Source organism: Vidua macroura, chromosome 9, assembly GCF_024509145.1.
Source record: "Vidua macroura isolate BioBank_ID:100142 chromosome 9, ASM2450914v1, whole genome shotgun sequence".
NCBI lineage: Eukaryota > Metazoa > Chordata > Aves > Passeriformes > Viduidae > Vidua > Vidua macroura.
Window position 1 is genome coordinate 5,756,855 of NC_071579.1, and position 19,511 is coordinate 5,776,365.

The following is a 19,511-nucleotide window of genomic DNA, read 5'->3' on the forward strand; positions in this document are numbered from 1 at the left end:
TGAAGTGGGTTTTCCTAATCAGATGCTTCAGCTAGATCAGCATCTCCGTGCTGGTTCCGCCCTTGCCTTCACCACAGAAATAGAGTGACCATCTTAAGGTCCTTCCCACCCTCTCCCCATCTTTTCTTCTCGCTTGTTTGGAATATTTTGGCTGTTGGCCCACAGAGCCTACACTTCTACATCGTGTACAGGTGAAACCTTTCTGCCTTCCCCAATTTTAAAACTCTTTTACAGAAAAATTGTAAGGAAGGTACCAAGGTCCCTTAGAGATCTACCTACACATGGCATGAATTATGTGAGCTGAGGCAGCACAGGGTTCACAGCCTGACTTTGCTTCTCCTCTGAAGCTTTATTCTTTGTTTCTTTCTTGAACCAGAGGTCTGGGTTTATAAAAGCATTTCCACCTGCACCCAGTTTACATGCTGCATTGCCAAATAAAAGGAGGGAACTGAAGGACTGTAGGGATGGATTTTGAAGCAAAGTCAAGCTGTGAACCCTGTGGCACAGTGAGTGAAATGGGGGGGTTCTGTCACAGGATTTGCTGTGAGGCTTTGATTTAAACGTAGCCACCTTTAAAAGTGCTGTTAGACTGTATATCTCCATGAGGAACACTCTTCTCTAGTAGAGGGCACTGAGTTGGCTTCAGATGATGTAGGAAAACAAGCTTTAGATGCCACTATAAAAGCAAATCCCAGGATTAGCATCTAATGTGGATGATATATAAGTTTCTTTTCTGGACTTTTCATCTGAAGCTTTTAGATGACCAAAAAAAATTATCTTGGGTAGCTTAAAACAGAACAAATGGGCCATAAACTAGAAATAGAGCCTATAGAAGAGAGAAATGGATATTGGTTTGAGAAGTAATTCACTTAAAATCAGGCACTTCAGGTGAGAGGAAAGCTGGTGTGTCTGGCTTCAGCCTGATAAAATCTTTTGCAGTGGAGAGAGCACATAAAGAAGAAAAGACCCCTTTTGTCTGTTACTTTAATAAAATATTCTATTTGCATGCTTACTGAGTTGAAACATTGTCCAGTATAAACTGTAATCACTGCCAAATACAAAATCAGGTCATTCTGTGGTCTTTTCCTCTTTTTAAAAACAGAGTTTTATTCTGAAATTAGCGATATAAATCATGGCTGAAGTTATTATTGTTCTGCCTCAGCAATAGCACTGATGTCCTTAACCCATATATTTGGTAGTAGTGCTGTTTCTCTGCTTTAAAAAAAACTAAAGGCTGAAAATGCATCATGCACTTCGCAGCTGGAATGTCCAAGTTGTGCAGTCTGGGTGAGATCAGACTGTCTGCTAACTCTAGTGAGCACACTGTAGCTATTGATAGAAGGAATGTTTTATTCCCAGCCTGCTGTAATAGTGTCAGCAGCTACTACTGACTTTTTATTTCCCATATATTATGCAGAGGTTTTGTAAGAATTCAGAGATCTGAAGTTTCTATGACATTAGATGCATCATCTCCTCAAACGCTGTATTTTTCCCCTGTAGGACCCACAAATCTAGCAGGTTGGATTGAGAGCTGAGAGAGGTTTCTCAGGGCTGCAGAGATGTAGGACAGAGACTGTCTCCTCTGCAGGAGCTTCACGAAATAAGTGCAAGCAGCAGAGAAATTCCTATGGACAGGCTAGCAACAGAACAGCTGCAACATAGTCAGAACTTAAGGTTTTGCTCTGCGTTAATTTTAGCTTTGATCAGTCTCTAAAACAGCTTTGCTGTGTTGTCACAAACTCTTGATAGTGTGGGTTCAGATGAAGTGATCACAGCAGGGCAAAAGTGGGATGGTGCTGATTGATGCTATCTTACTGCTTACAGCCACAGAATTTGAGACTGCCTGCATTGGAGATGCCACACTCCCTCCTAAACATCCCAGATTTTGCTTTTCCATCTCTTCCTTCACTCTACCAATTGCATGGCCAAAACTGAATTGCCTTTTTTCTGGATTAGGTTATTCCCTGATCCATTGAGCACAGTGCCAGCCCCAGACAGGCTTTTGGCAGCCTGTACCAATGCCAGTATTTACTAACAAGGAGCAAACCCTCAGTGAACTTGAGGTCTGCTCTTAATGCTGAGGTTCTTCTCTCTTACCAGCTCTCTCTCTTCCTTAATCCCTTACCCACTTTCTGCTTTTCCTTCAAAGGTAATTTTGCCCTTCCCCACCACATTTTCCAGGCTGTTTAAAGATGCTTCCTGTGCACCATTATGGATTTTTTGTGGTTGGGATTGAAGGTACTTGAGACGGTATTCTATGTTTGGATTTAGGTGTTTATTATTTCTTATTTATGTTACAGTCTCACTGCTGTGAGTTCGGTAGCTTTTATATTAGTAAGGCACAAAATGGCTAACTAACTTTTGTTACAAAGTCTTCTAAAACTAAACTATCTAATTAAGAAAGGACACTTAGATTATTTTCTCTTTTAACTTAATAACTGATATTTCAAGCTCGTAATGTGGACTTTTTTGCATAATCACAAAACATCACTTAAACTTATGAAGAAGAAGGAAGAAGGTACAGAAGAACAACTTGCCTCTGCCTTAAAACTTCTATCTTGCTTCATATTTATTTCTATATTCTAAAGTCTTAAGCTCGGAAGTTTTTTACCTTGTGATATTACAGACTTTTAACTTAACTACACGCTCATAATTTTAGTGTTATTAATCAATTTTAAAAGTGTGTTCTATGATCTTAGGTCAAACGTAGTGTTCTCTTGTGGGTCTGTGCGTTTAAGCACAGAAAGTTTAAAATTCTTAGCATCTAGGATTCTAACACACCATCTTTAGCATTGCACAGTGGTGTTGTATTCTGGTTTTGAATGGCCACAAAACTAATTTGATGCTGTGGATCAGCAGCAGCATTATAAAGGACTCCTGTTGTGTCAACAGCTTTGTTTTCACTTGCAGCTATTTACCCACCCCTTAAGGTCTCTGCAGCACCCTGATGCACTTACAGTTCAGGGTCAAAAGTGGCTTTATCATCATCATTCCATTTTTCCAATATACCTGGTGTCCAAGTGGGGCCACTTTGGAGACTGTTCTGGCCAGTGAAATACTAATTTTTCTGCTGCAGTAACTGGAGCAGTGATTTCTCTTTTCCAAACATCTCCCTGTAGAGTTAGCCTTGCACACTGTCTCAGATCTGGGTGACTTACCTGGCTTGTCACTCAGCTCAGAAGAATGATGGAATATTAATGACCAAGAAGGTAGTGTGCCTTTTTAGAAGAGAATTAATGTTTTCCAGCTGAGAGCAAGGTCTTACCTTAATAGATTCTCATGGGTGAGTAGTGTATTCTGTTGAAAGCCTGCAGTGACTCAGAAAGGATCTATTTGTGTGAATATGTGACATATTTAGGGTGGAGTTAGGTAGCTTCCTTGGGCTTGAGCTACAAGATTACCTTCAGTGTATGAATTGAGCTCAGTGTTTAAAGGCTCAGACAAAGGTTAGGCATTTATTTCAAACCTGTGGAAAAACTTCACAGCAGTGAGTGCTCAGAATTCAACCTTGATGAAAGCAGTGGCATGCAGCAGTTCAGGGCTTGCCCTTTGCTTGGGTAGGACTTTACCTGCAGTATGTCTTTCCATTTTGTGGATAGGTAATAATAAACCTTCCTCTAGTCCGTGATCTCTGAGGCTGTTGGCAGGGGACATAGGGGACAAGGTCTGTGTTTTGGAAGTGCACATTTGTCACCTTTAATTCAAACTCATTCCATAATTCACTGCAAGGCCTTTCCTTTTGCATTGGAAAGCATTTACAGCACTTCAGTCAGTTAAGGGTTGTTTGGAGGAATCTGTATTTTTGGCCAGTAAGGCTGTGATCATATTTCTGTCCCAAAGTACTTATTGTAGTGGAAACACTGAGCTTAATGGGATTTTTTAGGTGAGGGCAAATCTTTGAAGGTTTGACTTACATGTTATCCCTCTTCACGGACCCTGGGATGTAAATGAAGGTGAGATATCGAACCAAGCCTTCTCCTGTCCTGGTGAAGCCAATCTTTCTGCCTCTGGTAGGTAGATCACACTGTACTTCTGCTTGGGACTGACAGTGAGAAGAACTGCACCTATACCATGTTATTTAAACTTAAGATCTTTGTAGTTAAGCTGATTTTTCTGTTCCTGCACGTCAGAGATGCTGCCAGATCTGCCAGGTAGTGTCTTCCTGCCTTGCTGCCACTGCTTCCTAGGAAATCACAAAGGGACTTGAAACCTCTCATCAGTGTGCAGGATGTGTCACATGTGCAATTTTCACATAAGCCTTAAGAGTTCAAGAGCTGATAGAACTTTTTTACTTACACAGAAAAAGCAGTATCTGGCTTGTCTTGGATAAAGCAATTGCAATGAATAGTGACTAACAATGTAGAGACCTACTGGGGAGTTTCCTAACATTCTCCCAGAGGTCATCACACTTCAGTAACAAATTAATGAATAAAATGAACTTGAAAAGCTCCATTTGATTCTCTAGAGAAAAGGATAAATCTGTCATTGGCAGAAATGAGCGTGCTAATTGTTTGCTTAAATATTCTTTTCCTGAACATTTTGTCTTACTACTGGCACAGAAGTCATTTAGTCAATGTGACGAAATTCAAATTTAAATTGAAATGAGCCTTGGAATTGAGGAACATATAGCCAACTCCAACATTTATCTTTTTCTCAGAATGCCAAATTGCTCTTGTTGCTAGCTGTATCCCTTAAGAGTTTAATGCTTTCCAACCTCAGCAGTTTCCAAAGCTGCAGTTTTTCTGGTAGCTCGTTCATAGGAATTGCTCTTTGGAATGACATCCTTTGTAATGGCTTCCTGTGTTTTCTCCTGTTCAGACTGCATAGATTAACTATTTCAGCCTTTTATTTGAGTACTGTGCTTCCATACTAACTGGTGAAGACGGTCACATACCACAGGAAAATCTGTAGTCAGTGAGTGCAGTGTGGGCTCTCTCAAGGGTACCTTTTCATAGTGTCTGAGCATCTAAACATTGCATGAGTCTTTAAGAGTAGAGTTCTGAATGTCTGGGCAAGGTTTGTATCAGCCATTTAAATCTCAAGAAAATTACAAAATATGAGACTTTAGATGCATGTGCAAATCCAGTTGCTCTTCATGTTACTTATTTCATTGCCTACTTAGGGCATGTTGCTTCTTTGCCACCTTGGATCCCTGTGTATCATCACATGCTTTCCTGTGCTTATTTCCCTGTATACACAACCCACCATACCTTTGGTTTAAGCCTTCTTATCTGAAGCTTGGGTTTTAGCAATTGTAACTCTTCTAATATCCTTCCTCTCTTCCAGTGGAGTCTGCTGTGAGGTCAGTTTAGATAATGAATCAAATCATCATCTGCAGAAGCTAGTTAAGACTAATATCTCCTCAGGCTAGTGAAGCAAAATGTAGTTCTGGACTAAAATCAGGTTTAACTGATAATTTGGCCAACTCAGGTTCTCAGGAGCCTGCACCTACCTTTCCTTAGAGCCTTTCCTTTGACTGCTCTGAAGCCTGTTTGGTTCTCTTTGTGTGATGTCTGCTAATACAACAGAAACCTGAAAGCTGTTGCTTCATAAATGCACTCTTAAAATCCTAGGGAGGATGTTCCTTTTACATCCATCTTTTGTAATGCCTCAAGCCCTTGTCTACATGATCTTCACCACTCGGAGTGTGTGGTTCCAGGGAATCTGACTGTGCTGCCCTTTCCCTCCACCACAGCCCTGTGGCTTGGGCAACCTTGATTCTTTCAAGAACCAGAGCTGACAGGGCTTTAGCATTAAGAAAAGTGTTTGTTGTGTGCAAGTATGTATCTTAAATTGAGAGAGATGAGTTCAGCAAGTGACATGGTATTTTTAGCTTTCATAGATGTACCCAGCACTCCTTGTACAAGTAAGGCTCCTGTTGCTCATGTAAGAAGTTTTATCTCTTCCAAGGTCTAGTCCATTTAAACAGCATGGATTGAAGCACCTTTTTCCATAAAATTACTGTTCTTCACATGTTCTAGGTGTCATAAAATTTATTTTGGACATCAGCTTACATGCACTAGTGCATGTAGAGTTATGCATGAATAATGCAATGAGAAAAGCTGTGTTAGGAGCATTACTGAATGTTGCATCTGAACAGCACTTAACTATTTTTTCCTGTTTCAGATGTGAAGAATGAGTTCTTTCCAAAGCTGCAGGTTATTATTACTGCTGTTATCTTCATTAGTTTTGTAGCATTAGTAAATCTTGCTTGTGTGTACTGGATATTTTGTTTCTCCAACACTCTGATAGACAACAACCCATGAATTGCACAAAAACCATCTATCCCTTACTCCTGTGAGAAATTGCTATAGCTCTTTAAAACCATAAAGGTCAAAGTTTCAAAAGAGTTCTAGAAAAATCTGTTTTGCTTCCCTCTCTCATCAGAGTCCTTTTGCCAACTGATTAATATCTAATGTTTTATGTCTCCTCCTTCTCTCCTTAGTTTAAGACAAGTTATTTAGGGTGAAGGCTTTATGGGCTGCTGTATCAAAAGCTTTAGACAAGTCAGTAACAAAATGTCCCCAGTGTATAAAGACCGTTATCCATAACCTGGCAAATATCATCTCTAAATTTGAGAAATAGGAATCCATGGAATGCAAAGGTTAAAAACCCAGATGGCAGTTCCCATCAAGGCTGCTGTTCTCTTTATCTGTTCAGCAGAGGGAGATATAGATCTTTAGAGGAATGCTAGTGTTGGTATATATTTTTTAAAAAACAGTACAGTTGGTGTGAGTAAGAGATGCAAATCACTGGCTGAAGCAGGGTATAGTGTTTCCTGCAGAGCTCTGTCAAAATATTTCAAGTGCTGACCTGAAACCCTGTGCTGGGAGACCCCTGAGCCTTCCTTTTGTAGAAGGAAAAGTAGAAGAGTCTTACTGTGCTGTTGGTTTTGCCAGAGATTAAACTGACAGACATTCATTCTGACCTCAGCTCTTTATTTCAGTTTTCACAGAGTGGATCTTTCTCATGGTGCTCCTTTTATCATCCATTTTGCTAAACAGAACACTGTTGGTCATCTTCCTTCTTCTTAAAGCTGTGTTCTTTGTTTGTTTAAATGAAAACCTGGGCTAGATTTGTGTTGAATTCCCTAAATATGATATTTTTTTGAGGGTGGATTTCCATTGGATTCCTTAAATCTAATCTTTGGAGGCTGTAGCTCATCATCTGTATTGCAGTGTAGGAAAATGAGATTAAGTCGTCATCTCCAAATACCCATGTGCCTCCTTCTGCTTTAGAAACTTCCTTTCATCTCCTTGCTAACATCACGGGCTCTGTGGCTTCCTCACTTTAAAGGGTTTAGTTGTTTGGGTATTTTTAAGATTTTGCTACCAGCAAAATGAATCATACAGACCTTGCTTAATCTTGTATAGTCTTTAGAGCATATGGGGGAGGTTTTCACCTGCAGGGAAAATATGTATTGAACTCTTTTCTCAAGTTCAGTCCCTTTTTGGGAGGCCATTGAATGTTTGACACCTATGAAGATGAGGTGTGCAGGACCTCCCCAGGAGTCTGGTACCACTTGTCTAGACAGAACTCTGAGAGCAAATATAAATGAAGTAACACATCCCAAATCATCTTGGACACACACCTGAAATACAAAATAAGGGCATTGTTACAGTTTGCTGCTGTGGACCAGAGTGTTGCTTCTAGAAGAGATTGCTGAGATTTCCCCAGGGCTGCAGAAAATAGTTATTCAGAGAAAACAGTTCCTTCACTGCAAAGGAAACTCCAGGTAAAAAGAAAAGGAAAAAGCAAATGCGTAGAATGAATAATTTTGTCTTAATTATAGAAACAAAGCATTTGCAGTTTCTGCTGGAAGAAAAAATTGTGAATGCAAAGCCATAGCCAGCAAACATTTTAATGTACCTGTGATAATGGCTGTTGGGATAAATTTCTCTTGCTTTATTGGGGCTTTTTTGGAAGGGAAGGTACAAACAGGAAAAATAAAAAATACCAGTTATCTTTACCTGTGCTGCAGTGGTCTGGGGGGAGGTGTTGGAGTGACATGGGTTGATTTCTGCTGTCTGCTCCTCATGTGATTTGTCATGCTGCAAGAGAGAAGCAGCACACTGCATTCTTCAGCAAGGTGCTCCAGACAGTTTTGTCTGCAAAGGTTCTTTGCTTCAGGCTGTATTAAACCCATTTTTAATCTCTTGCCTTTACAGTAAGGGAAATTGTTTGTACAGAGGGCGCTGATGTCAACTTACTGTTGTTGAAATTATCTAATTCCTTCTTCAGAAAATTCTTGTGCTAATTTTTAGTGCAGGACTTTGTTCCTGTGAATTCAAGTCCACTTTTTCTTTTCCCTAATGCATTGTCATCTCTTTTCTTTTCCTGAAGCATTTATTTCTGTTATGTAGTGGAAACTATCACACTGTCTTCCCTCCCAGAAGTGGCTTGTGATAGGCCAAACCCTGTGCTCATCATAACCCATTCCAGTATTACTCTCTCACGTGAAAAAAATCTCTTTATAGTGTTTTGTTGGCTGGAAGGTTTCCTCACTATTCTTTTTCAAATGCTCAAATGCCACTCTGATTTCTGTTGATGAAATAAAGATCCTTTTTTTCCTCCCTGCTGTCTCTTCTGCTCATGAAGAGATTTTTTTGGGGGAGGTGTCATTCCCTGTAGTTTCACTTGTTGAGTTGAATTATTCCCAAAGATGGGATGTTCAGCTGTCATATGTCCTCAGTCTTCTCTCCAGAGCAAGAGCCACATATGGATGTTCAAACTCCAGCCTGCCTTTCTGCTGTAGGGAAGATTAAATATCTACCCCAGACTTTCTGAATAAAGCCACTTCAGTCACATGAAGATCTTCAGGTACTGTTGTTTGATATTACAGGCTTGGCAGCAGTTAAAATTGAGCTGTTCGTTTTCTTTTCCACTAGGAAGAAAAAAAAAGTGAATTAAAGGAGAGCTAAGGTGCTTCATGCCACCCCCATTGTGTGGGTGTCAATAGACAAAACCTGAAAGATCGAGAAGCCAGAAACCTGTGCAGCAAAACACAGCCTAAACATTATTGCTGTGGTGCTGAGAGGTGGGCTAATGCCTTGCCTTTCTTATGTCAATAGCAAATAGCTTAAGCAAGTTTGTATTAAAAAAAAAATCTCTCTAATCCTTTGACATAAGAGCACTTTCAAGACAGCTGAGGGAAGAGTTTATAGAATTGTCTTTGGAAATGCTTGGAGCATGACTGAGTAGGACTCTTGAACACAATTATTTAACTTGGAAATTGAATCCAACTTTGCAGTTGTCCATCCTTGACTGGGCAACTGGACTGGCTGGATTTCAGAGGTCCCTTCCAACCTACAGTATTCCATGACTTTCAGAGCCCTTGAGCAAAAATGGATTTCTAACAGCTATGGCATTCTATATAGGATTAAATTTTAATTGAGCTTCCTCATAATTAAATTTCAAGTTGTCTTTCAACCAGCCTTTGATATCATTGCCTTGGCAGGGAGGCTCCATTTCCTGGTGCACAGGTATATAGAAGATCCACTGGAGAAGTTCCACTTTTTTTGTTAATGGCTTTTTAGTAAGTCTGTAAGTAATTCTGGAGCTAGGTAGATGGCTTTTGGAATTTAAGGAAATGTGTTTTCAAGCATTTAATTTTCAGGGTTTGGACTCTGATGGCAGCCTTTCCTCAGGTGTTGTTTACCTGGCCTTTGTTCAGGTTTCTCTAAGGACCAAGGTACTCTAATGTGCCATGTCATCCTCAGTGTACTATATGGAAGTACAGTGATTTGAGTTTATTTTTAAATCAGGATGTTTTTCCTTTTTATCTCCTTCTTCTTTCTCCTCCCTAACAGAAGAAAGGTTTTTCCTGGTGAAAACTGAGGTTTCATATGACTCTCCTGATCCTATTTCCATTTTTAGTCCATCCAAAGACTTTACCTTTGTGGATGCAAGCTTCCTTTTTCATAGCAAGAAATCACACTGAGCTTGGCTGAAAAAGAGAGTTTTGGTTAACCCATCTAAAGTTCTCTTTTTCTACCTCTTGTTTATCTCCATTCAGCAAATATTCATCAGGATGGCTTATCCTCTCTTTCATGACACACCACGTAGTGAAATAACAGTGGGTGCTCTTTCCTTTTACCCAGAGACACTCAAAGCAAGCTTTGATTTGAACCACTGTACTCCGGACACTTGAAGGCATAAGGATGTAGTTATATTTCCCTGCTAAACAAGTTGCCTAGATACAATTCTCAGAGCCCTGAAAACTGAGTGATCTTGCTTACACTTGGTATACAGCGGAGAAACAAATGAAAGATCAATTTGTGTAGGTAGATGTTTAAATATATACAATTGGATTTCAGCTAACCCCTTCAATGTTTGAGTGATAGAGGCTTCCTCCAGAAACTCTGAAATCTTTTTTTTTTTTTTCTGAGCCAATGGAAATAATACTGAAGTGAAATGTTACAAAGTCTTGTCTCTCTTTCATTCTGATGAAAAGCATTTTGTGGGCTTGTTTTACATCCTTTTATTTTGCTGTTCTTTTGGTTTCCCCAGCATACTCTAATTGATGGCAGGCAGAGGTATCTTGCACCAAATTTGCTCTGACTCAGTTTGTCTTGTTAAACAGGTCATTTAAATACACTCCCTCAGACTATAAACCTCTCTTATTGTTACTGCTGATGTACAGAGTTTCACGGGTGAAAACAAGCCAGCCTTGATCCAAGCTTGAAGTTCATCTGGAGGAGAACAGACAAATGAAGAAGATGGGGCAATCATGAGCTGAGGGCATGAGTTACTAGATGTAACAAATCAGACTATCATGGTCAGGGAAGCACAAGAGCACATTAAAGATTACAATCCAGCCTGAGCCTCTGTTTCAGTAAAAGATCTGTAGCACGAGATGTGCAGGACTGCAGGCTGTAGCAAGAGCATTAATGTATTAAATTATTTTGACCTTTAGGTTTGCTGTTGAAGATGTATTTTATTTTTAAAAAGTCCAAAATGTGCCTTGATCACAGAATACTTCTACCAGACCACTTAATTAACATCTGGCTGCCTACCTGACAGCTGTGCATTTCAATATGGGCATCTTCTTGTCCGTGGCATTTGTCTGCTGTGGAACAAGGAGCATCATTATATTCTCAAGTCTGTGAGTGCTGAGAAATCCAAGTAATGTAAAGGACTTCTTTTTTTAATGGATCAATAATCTAAATATTGAACAGTTGAGAAATGTACATTTTTAAATTATTGAAATAAGAAAAATGGGCATTGATTCTCCAGCAATTTAGTTTTCCAGAGGAGAGCCACAGAACCTTTGTATGCAGCTCTTGGGTCTTTCTAGTGGTTACATCCTTTGAATATAAAACTGTTGCATTGCAGGTAAATTTTTGTTTTGCTGTCCTTGGCTTGATATTCCTTCAAGTAAGTGGTTCTTAGTTGAAAAAAGCCTGGGGGGACTTGTGAATTAGCTGATGCTGATTAATGTTCATTGTGAAAGTGGGTGGAACACATGACCTACAAGATGAATGTTACCTGGAGAGTGGGGTTGCTCTGCTCTCTGGTTTTTGTGTGTGGCTGCCTTGTGTGTGCTGGTACTCAGTGAAAGATAGAATTGCTGCTGTGTGACACCCTGTCATAACGCTTGCTGCTCTTCCTGGAGCTGCTGCACATCACTACACAGTAAGAGCTTTGCAATAGGTGGTGTTGAACCTAAAGCCTGCTGGTAACAGCAGTTCTGTAAATTTTTTTAACAAGTCTAAATTGTAAGGAAAATCACTTTTGGGAAAAACAGACTCTGTCCTTTTATTTCTTTTGTTTAAACAACTAAAAAATCCAAGATCAGTTCTATTTTTCTAAACAACTCAGAGATGACCTATGATGCTGCTGGCTCCATTAGCAAATCCCAATTCTCTTATTTTAGAAGTTCTGAAACCTGATTTTCTATGACTATGTAACCACGTTATCAGCTCATTTACTGCATCCCCACCCCTGCAACCAAGCTGAATCTGAGAATTGAGGCTGAGGAGGTGCTGATCCCGTCACCTTGTTCAGCACAAACCCATCCTTCTCTTTTGCCCTTTTCCTGCCAGCTGGAGTCTTGTGAATTTATGAGCAGCTGAGCAGAGAGGGATGCCATCCTTTGCTGACACGGGTTGTATTTACTGAAGAGGTGGCACGATCTCAGGAGTTTGGAGAAGTCTGAATTCTTGATTAGTTGTCACTAGATGGCTCAAAGGTGAAAGCAGCAGTGTCTTAAGGGGGAGTAAGCTGAGCGTAATGGAAAAGCACTATTTAAAAACTCAGGCTTGTGGTCAGAGACCTCTCAGCAGCAATGACAGAGCTTAGCTGTCCTTTTTGCCTTCTGAGATCACTTAAAAATACATGTCTAAAAAATAAAACAACTTCCCAGCAAACACTGGAATTCAGAAGGTATAGCAGCAGATTTCTGTCATGCTCAGCTTCTGCAGTGACATTGAACTAGATGAGAATTGTTCTGGAGTGTTTAATTTGTTATGAAATATATACATGTTCTTTCCCCTTATTTCATGAATATTTAACTTAAGCCTGAATACAGAAGAAAAGGTGAAGCAGGGAGCTGTTTCTGCCCAAGGGCTGGGCAGGCAGGAGGCTTTAACTCTATAAATGTGAATTCTAAGATGAACTTACTCTGAGTGAGTTTTCTAGTTGGGGTGGCAGTTAGCTGAATTATGATATTAATGTTCATTTTGAGGAGCAAACAAAGAACCAAATACCCCTGGTGTGTTGCTGGTTAGCAGTGGAGCATGCTCCACGGTCTGCCAGGGATGCTGAGGGCAGGAGTCAGAGCTGGGATGCTGGATGAGCTGACAGGTTCTCATGGAGTTCAGGAAGTGTTTGATTCCCCTCGTTGCCCACTCCATTTCCCTCACCTTCAGCTGCCTCTTGGGAAAAACTCATTTTCTGAGCCTCCCAGAGCACCCTGCCACCTCACCTCTGACCTACTGGTGTGCCAGAGATGCTGCCCCTCCCAGACAATTTCAGCTCATCAAAGTCCACCAGGCAAGGCTTCTGCTGGGGTACCTGGGAGTTGTATTTTTCTCATTTCGCTTCACTTTGGGGCTCTCTACTTCCTCAGCAGATGGCATTTTTATCATGTTTTTTGTGAAGTCCATATGGCCTACAAGACAGAGTATCTCTTTAATTGTAAAACATGACCACCTGTTCAGATTTTAATGAGTGCAGTGTATGTATGAAGTATTCATCTTCATATATCTGCTTAAAAATAGCTGCTTCAATTGAATTTAAAAAAAAAACAAACAAAAAACTAAAACTCATTTGGGCGCCAACACTTTGTCTGCTGAAAGAATCAATTAATAATTAAATGGCTAATTTTGGAGCCCAGTGGCCTTGCTGGTTCCCTCAGACCCGTTGTGATGAGAGCAGACAGTGATTGATTGCCCTGCTGATGCCGAGAGGCACAGCCGTGCTGGGGCCAGATGCTGCCAGGCTTTGAGCTGTTTACTGGGATATTTGGAAGGTGAATGCAACTTTGTGGTTCTCTTCTGCAAATAGACTTGTCTGCCCTGCTACAGCTCTCTGCTGTCTGCATTGCTCCAGCTGCTCACATGCAGGTATCCCTTTCCCTGCCGCTTTCTGGAAGGATAAAATCTAGTTCTCAGAAAGGTGCCCTAATGATGGGCCAGTGTTGAAACTGTAAGCAAAAATAGACTTGAAAGGCTTATCCACAAACTGATTCCTAATAAAAAGCCCTGCTAGAATCATTCTGCTCATTAAAATAACAATTGCCAGTTAACTGTTTCCCAGCTCCCACAGGTCTGCTGGATAGATGAAAAACTGTGGAGTTTCTTGGCTCCAGTTTCAGAGAAGTAGAAGAGACCAAGATGCCCAGATCTTGTTAGAGTGTTACTGCTTAATTAAAGTCCCTTACAAAATTAACCCATTGTGCAGTAAGCCTGTTGCAACATCATGTTGCTCTACAGCTAATTAAAATGCTCAAATGGTAGGAGCACACTGGGATTTTGGTTGTTTGGAGTTTAGTATTTCAGAGGTGAAAGACACAGGAGCTGTTTGAAAGAGTGCTTGGGGCACAGCATCTTCAGTACTGATAGTAAGGGGTGCAATAGCTGCTGGGTTTCAACATAAGAGTAATTTGGCAGTGTAAGTGGTGGAGAAAACTTGGTGTGGCTGCTTGGAGCATCTGCTTTTACACCTTGGGGAGGAAGAGAGACAGAAATATTTACCCAGAGAGACCGCTGAGCTGGTTATCTGCAGAGAGTAAAGTGCTGGAAGCAGTGAGAGGGAAAGGTGATTTGCCTGCCCACCTTATTTTATTGAAGGTGTTTCTGACAGAGTCCCCAGCCTGTCCTGCCATGGCCACCATTTAGTTCCTTAATCTGGGGGAGGAGCTCCCCTTGCTGGTCTGATGGTGGTTGCAGTAGCTTGATTGATGTAAACCTGGTTATCTCTCAAACCACGTGCGCTTTTGAGACCACAGCAGATCTCTCAGTTGTGCAGAGGACAACACCCAGCTTTGAAATGCTGTGCAAATACAAAAATAGCTGTAGCTATTGGCATTTAAATTAATTTCTATGTAGTGTTTGTAATAAGCTTCCACCAGTGGGACATTATTTCAGTGGGAGGAGGGTGGGAGCAGATTTCAGCTGATGTCTGTGTGTCACAAGTTGCTCAGTGAGAGGGGTGTCCAGCTTGGTTTCCATGTGTGTGGCCTTCCCTGGCCTTCCCTCCCTGTGCATCCAGAACAGCAGGGGGTAATTAAATGAATTTCAACATTAAAGGCTGAAAGTTAGGAAGGTAGAAGCTTATTAAGCTTTTTGAGCTGGAAAGAGCACTGTGAGGGTGTTTGGGGTTTGGGTCTCATGAGGTTTTCTCTTGTTTTTCTGGTTTCTTGGGAATTGACATTTGGCTATGTAGAAAGCAAACATATGACTAATTCTGCTGTGATCCCTTTCATATGGTTATGGCACTGGGGCACATCTGTGAATTAAATCTTAAAATGAACTGGAATTTAGTCTGTTCCCTCATTAGCAGACATGCTAATTCTTTCTTGATTGGTAATAAAGTCAGAGGAGAGAAGCAAAACACAAAGTTAGGAAGGTTATCCATCCAGAAGCAAGCATGGCAAATATAATCCTGTTTTTCCACAATCCAGTTTAAGTAGCAGACTGAGATTTTACCCTTGAGTTCTTTAACAGTTTTCCAAGAGGGGACATCTTGAAGAAGGAAAAGAAGGAGCCTGGGAATTAGAAATGGCAATTGGAGTGGCTGGGCAGGGAGCTGAGAAGGCAGGCAGAGGAGGTGGGAGTCCTTAGTCCTTTTAGCTGCTGCCTTGGACAGGGTCATGGGGGTTGCAGGAGGACACATGTACAGGCACACACACACATGTGAATGCACCTTTTCCCCTTCCTGATCCTTTGAAAGGCAGCATTGACCCTTGTAGAAAGAATTCTGGGGCTCTTTTAGGAATCCTCTTCTGCTGTAGTACAGACTGTTTATCCTAGATGAGGCTTGAAGTGGGATGTAGAAACTGCAGGCAGGATTTTTGTTGTGATTATTACAAGTCCTGTGTATCCTTTCCAAGTGATGAAATTTCTTGCCCCTTTTCTTCCTTGTCTGCAGATCACTGTGTTCACTACTACGACCTCCGCAACACTAAGCAGCCCATCATGGTGTTCAAAGGGCACCGCAAGGCAGTCTCCTATGCAAAATTTGTCAGCGGGGAAGAAATCGTCTCTGCGTAAGTGTTGCCTTTTATGTAGGCTAAAAACAGTGTAGCCCTTTGTCCTGGTTCAGGGCAAATTTGGGAGACAACCGTTAAAGGGGTTCCTCTAAGGGAGCAGGTTCAATCGGCCCCTCCCCACAACCGGTTGGGGAAAAAATACCTCCTTGGAGAAAAGTGGAAGAAGTATGTTTATTAAACATGAAAACCTAAACAGTATTGAACAATAAAAACCTCTTGCCACTCCAAAAGAGAGACAAGCTCAGAAAGTCCTTCCCTGGGCTGCAGCTTGGCTCACTCAGTCTCTTCTCAGTCCCTCCGGCGTGGAAATGCCGCAGCCCAGGCCCATCCCGCTGGGCCGCAGGTGCGAGCTGCTGCTGCTCTTCTGGGTGTTTAGTCCAGAGCAGGTTTGAGCAGGTCCAAAGAAAACGAAAAGCCACAGTTCAGGGAACTTCTTTGCCTCAGCTAGCTAAAACTAACTAAAAGCAAAGGAGAGCTCTGTCTTACTGTCTGTCCGTCCGCAGACAACACAGTCCAGGAGCAGGAATGTGGAGGAGTGAGTGCAGTTTCTGAAAACAAGCTCTGCGCTTCTTCTCTCCCCCTTCACTCCTGGAACAAGTCTTAAAGGTGCAAAACTTAATATTCAGCATAAACAGAACAGACAACCGGGGATAAAAGCATCATGCAGTCAACCCAGGACACCCTCACTTCTCTGTGCTCTTCAGGGCTGCTGAGCAAGTTCACCTGTGTGGGTGGCTGCTCTCACAGGCTGCTGTGCTTTTGGGAGGCAGATCGTTGCTTTTCTCCAAGTCAAAACCAGAAATTCATTTGTGGCGTCACTTGGCTGTGCTCTGTTTTGTGGAGCTAAAATGCTTAAGAGGAATATAAAGACAACTAGATGTGGCACCTGTGCCCAAGTACTTACTTTGGGAAGCTGCAGGTGGACTTTCCTCTCACTGTGCCCTGAGGATGCTCCTGATCAGAGCTCTGTGATGGAGAAAGGTGCTGGCAGAGCCCTGGGGACAATAATCTGCAGTAAAACACAACTGATGAGTAACAGAAGAGATCAAATAGTACTGCTGTGTATATGGTCTGAAGAGGGGGTTTAGCCACAGCCTGAAAGCAGCTCAGGTAGGACTGACTGTTTGATCTGTTCTCTGGTAATTTATTATCTGCTCTGTGAAGGCCCCTTTTGGGCTTATATTTGAGTAAGAAAGTGGACAAAGAGAAGCTGTGTTTCGTGACTCGAATAGCATGCAGCTTTTCAGCCAGGACAGACCATAAGATCTGCTATGGAGGCCCTGAGGAGAAATATTCTCCAGCTTCTGTTCAGTTACATGGCCAGATGTGTCTGCCCCAAAGCCAGATGTGACTGCCTCTCTTCTGGATAGGTTTTCAATCACATGGGAATGAATGTGTCAGGTCACCTATTGAAAACTGGCAGTGACTGGCTGCAAACCTCTTCAGTAAACCAGAGGTGAACCCCTCTTACCTGCTGGGGAGGATGAGGGGCTGCAGGGGTATCTTGGATCTCAACACATTCATGTCTAACACCTGAGCGCAGCAGGGCTGGATCACAGGGGCAGATCTAGCTGCCTTGTGCTGAGCCAGTGGTTATCCAGCTTGGTTCTGTCCCATGTCTTTACACTGTGAAACACAGCATTTTAAGTGTTTTCAGGCTGCAAGGGAGTTACTGTGAGCTGAGCTGCATGATGGAGGATTCCCTGGTGGCTTCTAGTATTGTTTATATTTAATCAACTTCTCTCTTCTTACTTCTCTTAACATTATAACTCTATAAGGCTGCAAATTCATATCTGGAACACAGGGAAAATTAAATTTAATGCTTTGAACCAAATCTCTGTTAGAGAAAGTGTTTAATAGAAACAGGAGGAGGCTGGGAATGTTTTACAGCCATTAAATCAAGTGGAGCATCATTTGTGGGGTATTTTAGGACAGAATGGCCCTGTTCTGCTTGGGCCAGCATTCTGAGAAAGCATCTCCCAAAGTTCTGAGAGGAGTTATTGATAGAGCTGTTAGAGCTGTCAGACTTGGACAGGCAGCAGCAGGGTGAGGGGACTAACTGAAGGGTCCACTTACCTTGTTGTGTGTGACCAGGGAGAAATGTCAGAGCAGATTATTTTTCCTGCCTTTCCCTTTGCAAACTGAGTAGAGGCAACAGCAGTAGTGATTCTCAAAAAACAAGCACTGATTGAAGAAAAAACTATATGTATATTCAGATTCTCTACATTTCTAGCTAAAGCTGTTTTATGGATTGCATTGATTTTCTTTGCCTTGTAGAGATAGGTTTTGACCTCAGGGGTGTTCAGAACTGCCTGGTATTTAGCACAACACATTGATTACAGTGCTGATTTAACAGAGCAGCACATCCAAGATGTTTTTTTGGAGAGGATATGAAACCAGAAGAGCAGTGTAACACCACCAGGATCAATGGCCTTTGTCTCTTCTTGCAGTTCAAGGATGAATAGCTTTCTTCTTTCATGGCTTGCTTATCCTAAGCAAGGTAAACATGGCTAGAGCTTGATGGGAATTCATAAACAGTAAAAGCTTTCCATTAGTAATAGACTTAAGTGTTTTTATTTTAATGAAGACACCTAGTAGGTATGCCAGTAAAATATAGAGGTTAAGTGCCTGTGTATCTGAGGTCTTTTTGATGGGAAGCTAAGACCAGCAGCTGTCATAGGAATCTGACAGTTTGTGGACCAGGGATTAGTCTTTTGCTGTTTTTTCCTGGCTGCAGGAAAGTTGAGTGTCCAAGCAAATCTGAAGCTTTTAAAAGCAGCATTTTAAAAATACACCTGTCCTAATAGCACAGAAAGTACTTGCCTGTACTTGTGGGCCAAAAAAAAAAAAAGCAGGAGTATGCCCCTTTTTGCCTTCTGTGAGCTATTCCTCTGAGAGTAAGGGCAAGGGAAGGGAGAATGCGCAGCAGTATAGGGCAGGGACAGATGTGGAACAAGCACCAGGCAGAGAAGCTGAATGCTCTGTTTTGGGCCTCCTGTCTTGACCTGGGGTTAGGAATGCACTCTTGCTTAAGTCACGGTGTTACAGATAAAATTCATACCTTCTTTCTGATCTGACCTCATACTAACTAATAATACTGACTAACAAATCTTGCTGCAGCTCCCTTATCACTCCTTTGTCATTCCAGCTGTCATTGAGGACTGAGATAAGCTGTTTTGCAGGTTTTAGCACAAGGTGCATCTCTCCTCTTTTGCGCTATATTTTTAGGCAAGTGGGACACTGGTGCAGGGCTAATGTCTTAACTCATTGGTAATATTTGATGAATGTTGTGTGATTTGAGTTTTTTCCTTTCAGCTCTAAATATTCAGGGAGCAGCAAGGTTGGTGACATGACCTGTGTGGGGAAGCATGGCCTGCTTCCCCTCCCTCCCACCCGGGAGGCTGACAGGTCCTGTTCTCAATCTCTTTCAAATTTGGGGATCAGAACAGCACTGTCCCTTTCTTTAAAATGCCTTCATGGGGCTTCAGTTCCACCATATCACCATTTGTTCCCCAACTGTGTATCTCAGTGAGTGCCAGAATAGCAGAGCCAAGTAAGCTGTGATTGCTAGGAAATAATGCCTGTGAAGTGAGAAATTATCTTCATGTCTCTTCAGCTTTGGGGGAAGAAATTAATCCTGTATCTCCTGGAAATGTGGGATCTTCCTATTTGAGATCTGCCAGGCAGCAGATTAGTAACCCCAAAGGCAAAATGTTTTCTCACAGTAAACAGAAAAACATTTTGAAGGCAGGTATATTTGCATTTTGGGGAACCATGGGGAAACAACGATTGTGATTTA

General features: G+C 41.7%; 1 protein-coding gene across 4 annotated transcripts in view; it reads left to right on the top strand.

The window, feature by feature from the left end:
* COP1 (COP1 E3 ubiquitin ligase) overlaps window positions 1-19,511 on the top strand; it is a 125,424-nt gene that overhangs the window by 72,934 nt on the left and 32,979 nt on the right. For all 4 annotated transcript variants that reach the window (XM_053985188.1, XM_053985189.1, XM_053985190.1 and 1 more), the window contains one exon: window positions 15,592-15,709. In XM_053985188.1, coding sequence (XP_053841163.1) covers window positions 15,592-15,709 — 118 coding nt within the window. The remainder of the gene's footprint in view (window positions 1-15,591; window positions 15,710-19,511) is intronic.